Source organism: Meles meles, chromosome 3, assembly GCF_922984935.1.
Source record: "Meles meles chromosome 3, mMelMel3.1 paternal haplotype, whole genome shotgun sequence".
NCBI classification, from domain to species: domain Eukaryota; kingdom Metazoa; phylum Chordata; class Mammalia; order Carnivora; family Mustelidae; genus Meles; species Meles meles.
The window spans coordinates 88,893,514-88,900,580 of NC_060068.1; the positions used below are offsets into that span (position 1 = coordinate 88,893,514).

At 34.8% G+C, this 7,067-nt stretch overlaps 1 protein-coding gene across 2 annotated transcripts in view; it reads left to right on the forward strand.

Annotated features, from left to right (window-relative positions):
* Positions 1 to 6,539, forward strand: part of TRIM23 (tripartite motif containing 23) — a 32,355-nt gene extending 25,816 nt beyond the window's left edge. For both annotated transcript variants that reach the window (XM_046000694.1, XM_046000695.1), the window contains exons 10-11: positions 2,163 to 2,287; positions 4,247 to 6,539. In XM_046000694.1, the coding sequence (XP_045856650.1) occupies positions 2,163 to 2,287; positions 4,247 to 4,426 (305 nt within the window). In that variant the 3' untranslated portion in view covers positions 4,427 to 6,539. The remainder of the gene's footprint in view (positions 1 to 2,162; positions 2,288 to 4,246) is intronic.
* Positions 6,540 to 7,067: the final 528 nt, after the last annotated feature.

Sequence of the window (7,067 nt, forward strand, 5' to 3'; positions counted from 1 at the left end):
ACATTTTTCACAGAGCTAGAACAAACAACCCTAAAAAGACCCCGAATAGCCAAAGCAATCTTGAAAACGAAAAGCAAAGTTGGAAGCATCACAATTCTGGATTTCCAGTTGTTAAATTACAAATCTGTAGTAATCAAAACAGTATGGTACTGGCACAAAAATAGACATAAAGATCAATAGAACAGAATGGAGAACCCAGAAATAAACCCACAATTGTACAGTCTTTGATAAAGCAGAAAGAGTATCCAATTGGAAAGAGACAGTCTTTTAAACAAATGCTGTTGGGGAAACTGGAAGCGACATGTAAAAAAAAAAAAATTGAAACTGGACCACTTTCTTACACAATACATGAAAATAAATTCAAAATGAATTAAAGACCTAAATGTTAGACCTGCAGCCATAAAAAACCTAGAAAAGAGCACTGGTAATAATTTCCTTGACATTGGCCTAGCAACTTTTTTCTAGATAGGTCCCTTGGGGCAAGCGAAACAAATGGAAAAATAAACACGGGGACTACATCAAAATAAAAACCTTCTACACAGCGAAGGAAACAACAAAACTAAAAGGCACTCTATGGAATGGGAAAAGGTATTTGTAAATGACATACCCAATGAAGGGTTAGTATCCAAAATACATAAAGAACTTACACAACTCAAGATCCAAAAACCAAATAATCCAATTAAAAAATGGGCAGAAGACATGAATTGACATTTCTTCAAAGAAGACATCCAGATGGCCACCAGACACATGAAAAGATGCTCATCATCGTTTACCATCAGGGAAATGCAAACAAAACTGCAGTGAGATATCACCTTACACCATTCAATAACGTCAACAACATAAGAAATAACAGGTTTTGGTGAGGCTGTGGGGAAAAAAAAGGAACCCTCTTCCAGTGTTGATTAGAATGCAAACTGGTGCAGCCACTCTAGAAAACAGTATGGATTTCCTCAAAAAGTTAAGATTAGGACTACTCTACGATCTAGCAATTGGACTACTAGGTATTTACCCAAAGAATACAAAAACATTAATTCAAAGGGATACATGTACCCCAATGTTTATAGTACCATTATCAACAATAGTCAAGTTATGGAAATAGCTCAAGTGTCCATTGATGAATGGGTAAAGAAATTGTGATACATGTATATATTACTCAGCCATAAAAAATGAAATCTTGTCATTTGCAATAACATGGATGGAGCTAGAGAGTATAATGTTAAGTAAATAAGTCAGAGAAAGACAAAGACCATACAGCTTCACTCATGTGGATTTTAAGAAACAAACAGGCAGGGGCGCCTGGGTGGCTCAAAGGGTAAAGCCTCTGCCTTCAGCTCAGCTTGTGATTTCAGGACCCTGGGATCAAGCCCCGCATCAGGGCTCTCAGTGGGGAGCCTGCTTCCCTCTCTGTCTCTCTGCCTGCCTCTCTGCCTACTTGTGATCTCTGTCAAATAAATAAAACCTTAAAAAACAAGTATTAAGGGATGCCGGGGTGGCTGAATGGGTTACAGCCTCTGCCTTCCGCTCAGGTCATGATCCCAGGGTCCTGGGATAGAGCCCTGCATCGGGCTGTCTGCTCAGCGGGGAGCCTGCTTCCCTTCCTCTCTCTCTGCCTGCCTCTCTGCCTACTTGTGATCTGTCTGTCAAATAAATAAATAAAATCTTTTTTAAAAAAATAAACAAGCAAGCAAAGGGGGGAGAAAAGAGAGAAATCTAGAAACGGATTCTTAATCTTAACTATAGAGAACAAACTGTTCGTTACCATAGGGGAGTTAGATGGGGGGACAGATGGAAAAGGTGATGAGGATTAAGGAATGCACTTGTCAAGATGAACATTGGGTGATTAAAATAAAAACTTAAAAAAGGAACAAGTAGCATCATTATGGAAATCATGAAAGGTATATTCTAATTAAGAATATTAATTCATATACAGAGCACTTTGTGTTTGGTGGAGCAAGTGTTGTAAATCCTGTTACACATGGGGAAATGAAGAGATCTGAAAAGTTAGGTGAACTACTTGAGGTCATACTATTAAGTATTGCTAGGTGCTCTTATAGTAGGCAGCCTTTCTGTGAAAAACATAGTAAATAGTAGACTAACCATAATAATTGGTCCATTTGTGAAAGTTAAAAAATGACTAATTCGATTTTTTTTTTTTTTGGTAGCTGTTGTATTTGTTGTTGATAGCAGTCATAGAGACAGAGTTAGTGAAGCACACAGTGAACTTGCAAAGTTGTTAACGGAAAAAGAACTCCGAGATGCTTTGCTCCTGATTTTTGCTAACAAACAGGTAACACGTTTGTATTTCAGAATACTTATTTAGTATTTTGTGTATTCTATGTCATAAGGTAGCATAAGGTAATTTCAAAACTGATAATTCAATAAATATTTAAGAAGTTTGTGCTGGGTATTTTAAATATAATATATATAGAAAGTGCTCTGCTTGGTACCTTGGAGTATATAAGGTGGTTGATGCTTACCAGAAACTCCTATATATGTTTGTAAACATGTAAGTGACTGTATATGAGATTCTACTACATAGAAAACTGGTAAGTAACTTCAGCAATATTAATAACTGTCATGGAAAAAAGAGTGGTTCTAAAAGTGGCATCTTATAAAAGATGTGTACAGTGGGATTTGAGTTGAAATTATGATAAGAGTTGAAATTATGGGTAGGACTTTGAGTCAGTATGTGAAAGAAAGAACACTATAGGCAGAGAAAATGGAAACATGAATGTTTTAGGGGAGCATCAAAAGATATATATGTGAGGGTCAAGTAGAGAATGAAGAAAATCTAGAATAACAGATGTCTAGGCTGAAAAATTTAGATTTTATTCCATGACAAAGGAAAACCAGCAAAAGGTTTTCAGACTCATATCTGTGTTTTAAGACTGTAATCTGGGGGTAGGACACAGAATTAATCAGGGGGAAGGGACTAGAGACAGGCAGATGCAGTGAATTGCTGTAGTAATTCAAATGGGAGAGTTAAAAAGACTGAATTAAAGGAATAGAAGGGTGGAAGCAAATGGAAAAGAGTTTATGAAGATTTGTTAGAATTTGGTGTCTGAATGGGGAGGGTCAAGGACAAGGAGAAGCTACATATTCCTAGATCTTGAGTCTATGCTTCTAGGAGGATGAGAATGCTTTTCAGTACAGTAGATGGGCTAAGATCACATAAAAAGGAAGGGTAGGATGAAGAATAAAGGATTTCCCTCTTAACAAAAAAAAAAAAAAAAAGGCAAACTACTAAGAGCAGATACACTTTGCTTTACTTACTGAAAAAGACATGCAGATAAGGCAAAGTGGAATATCATTTCCACTTAAATTGTTAAAAATGTTTCATAATCTTCAGACTCACATATACCGTATGGTGTGGTTTTAAACAGACATTTTCTTGGAGGGCAATTTGGCAGTACCATACCTATCAAAATTTTAGATGCATATACCCTTGCACCATATAGTTCTACCTCTAGTAATGTATTCCAGATATAAATATCCTGAGGTTATCCTGCATATAATGTTGCAAATGAATGTAGTTAAAAATATGTTACATATGTATATGTATGTATTTGTAACAGCACATAAACAGAACCTCAATCTAGATATTAAGTGAAGGACTGATTAAGAAAATTATGTTGCACCTACACCCGAAAAAATTATGTTGCACCTACACCCTGGAATGCAATTCAGATGTTAAAAATAATGTAGGTCTTCTTGTCCAAATAATGGAATGATATCTATCTTTAAGATGTGTTAAGTTAAAAAAAAAAACACAAAACTAAAGTGTGTTTCTGTTTATTTGTATGAATGTGCATGGAAATTATCTGGACAACTATGTAAGAAATCACAATTCGTGGTTGCATCTAGGAAGTAGGGGTGTTCAGAAGTATTTGGAGTGGGAGTTTAGTTACTGTTCATTATATAAACTCTATGTATAAGCCATTTTTGTGATACGCATATGTTAACCTGTTTCTTTTACGTTGATGCCGTATGACTCAGGCAGTATCTTTCATTCAGGTTTCATCACCTTTATTGATTTCACTATAAGGCCATTTTACAGACTATACTATAAATGATCTTAATCACAACTCTACTTTTCTCTATACTTATTAATCACAGGATAATTACTGAAGGGTGAATCTAGGTTTTAACTTTAGCTTTCAGTTAGAATGGTACCAACAGAACTCGTTTTAAATGGTAATTTTGATGGGCTGATTATAAAAGATTCTGATATGTATATATCTTTCAGGATGTTGCTGGAGCTCTGTCAGTAGAAGAAATCACTGAACTTCTCAGTCTACATAAATTGTGCTGTGGCCGTAGCTGGTATATTCAGGGCTGTGATGCTCGAAGTGGTATGGGACTTTATGAGGGGTTAGATTGGCTCTCAAGGCAACTTGTGGCTGCTGGAGTATTGGATGTTGCTTGATTTTAAATGCAGAAGTTATTTAAAGTTTTGTGGTTAAGAGTTATTTTGCACATAAATGTTATAAGACATTCTACATCTCAAAGAGTTTATTTAGGATGTATATTTAAAAGGAATCTCGGGTGGGGAATTCAGTACAATATTGCCTTTTAAAAAATTACTCTGTAATAAAATTTAAACATGTGGGCAGATTAAAATTGCATTAAGTAGGGACTTCTTGAAAATACATTTTTTTAAAAAACATACATTTGTTATTTAAGTTTTTCACATTATGTGTGACCCATATATTGACAAAGAAGTAGTCGGAGAAAGGGTAAGGTGAAGGTTTATTCTTTCAATTAAAAAGGAATAGGCAACTGAATACCTAATGGAACCTCCGCGTGAAGCAAGTGAAGCATGGCTTCTTCTTTATCTTTCCTTTCACCTGGATTTTGGCAGTATTTAGTAGCAAAAAAGCAGTGACTTAATGAAATAGAATTCAGACTGCATCTTGGGGTAACAGGATTACTTTACTTCTTTGTTCAGCGTAACAGAATATCTTTAATGCTAACTACTATAAACTACAGAAAATTAATATTTTATAATGTTTTATTGAAACTTTCTCTAAGCCCTTTTATATGAAACCCAGTGAGTCAGATGAAATGTTATCTAACAAGATATGAGTGTCAGATTAGTATTATATTGAAGAACAATTAATAATAAAACTGTGAAAGTCAGTTATGTTGTAGTTAATCTTCACTTATGAAAGACCCATTTCCAGGGTTGAACCTCGAAGTGTTATTTCCTAGGTCACAGCTCTAAATTGGTTCTCCTATTTGCAGCACATTTAAAGTAGTTAGTTTCTTTTTAAAATAATACTGCATCCTTAGTGGGAATGACTATAGGTAAAATGTAGTAAGTTACACATAGAACCAGGGTTGGCTATACATAAAAGATAGAGATCTAAGTAGGAAACTACATTTACCTTAAGAGAAGTCATTTAAAGCAGTGAAGAATCAGTTACTTTAAATGCTTTCCCAAAATAAGTACACTTGTCTTGACAATAAGACATTATTAAGGCTCTTCATGGTAAGGCCTTGAAAAGTTAAGGAAGGAAAAGAAATGTTCAGAAAGTTTACATCACATTTATTATGCAGTGTCGTAAAAGTTTAAAAATTTTGTGCTTTTCAGTTTTTCGTTTTTTAAGGATACTCATTATGGCCGTATGACTTATATTTAAACATGGCTAGATTGGGTTTTGTTATTACTATTTTTTTAATGCTGCTCACCCTTTAGGATGAAGCTGAATAATCCCGAGTCTTATTAGTTGAAATGCTAGATGTCCCTCTTAGGTGACACTGTTTTGGTTCATTCTCTTCAAATGTACTTTTGTTTGTTTAAAATAAACAGCAAAACTTTTAGAATACAAAGCATTAAAAAGAAGTCCATCAGTGTTATGGGCAGTATGTAAATAAGTAAATATTTCATCCTTTTTCAAGTAAATGTCATGCTGTTACAAATGTAATTTGTGCATATAAGTAACACTTATGAATTAAATTATTTAATAATTGATTACAGTAACTGTGAAGAATAAAAAACACGTTAACATTTGCCTGTGAGCCCTTGGCCTGTTTTCTCTACTAGGTAATTGGAAAAAAAAAGTCTAACACTAACATGTGAACTTGTTTTCCTTGTAAATTAAGTTCATTTCACCAATTTTGCTAAACTTTGTAATTCACATTCTTAGCATATTACTAAACACAATGTAAAAATTGTGCTTAGACCTGATTATAATGTACATAATAGTGTTTGTGTGTGATTTCTTTTTTAAGAAATATTTTTCTCAGGCCCTTATTACTATTTGTCGTTGTATTCTTTCACTAATCATTAGTTAAGATTTTGCTAGTTCCCTCTGGGAAATGTCAAACTTAATAATGAGAGAGATGTTTTAAATCCAGTCTATTAGGATTTGCCTCCTAGCTCTGAATTTCTGTATTAAGCCTAAATATTATTATATGGTTTATGTAAAGCAGGTTTTAACAAGTGTGTAGCCCCGGTCTGTAATTCTGGAATGCTTTATCATCACCAGAAGCCATTATTTGCATTACATATAGACAGCAATAAAATGTTAAAATAATTTTAAAGAAGTCCTATCATTATTCTAAAAATTCTGTTTCATGTACCATCTATCTACTAGTATAACTAGTAACCAGTTAAAGTCATATTTGTGCTGTGGTTCAGAGAAAGAAAACCAAGTGGGGTAGGGGTTGACTTGCATGTCAAATCTGAGTTGTAGTTTACTAAAGATTTAGAAATAACTTATTCTGTAGTTGCAGTGTAAGCCACATATAAATGAGTATTATAGCTAGTTCCCCCCCCCCCCCGGAAGTCTGGTTGTTTTTTTTTTTTTTTTAAGATTTTATTTATTTATTTGACAGAGAGAGAGATCACAAGTAGGCAGAGAGGGCAGGCAGAGAGAGAGGAGGAAGCAGGCTCCCCGCGTAGCATAGAGCCCGATGCGGGGCTCGATCCCAGGACCCTGAGATCATGACCTGAGCCGAAGGCAGTGGCTTAATCCACTGAGCCACCCAGGCGCCCCTATAGCTAGTGTTTTGATAGGACTAAAATTTTTCATCAAACAAAGTGAAACTCAGTTTTTAAGTTT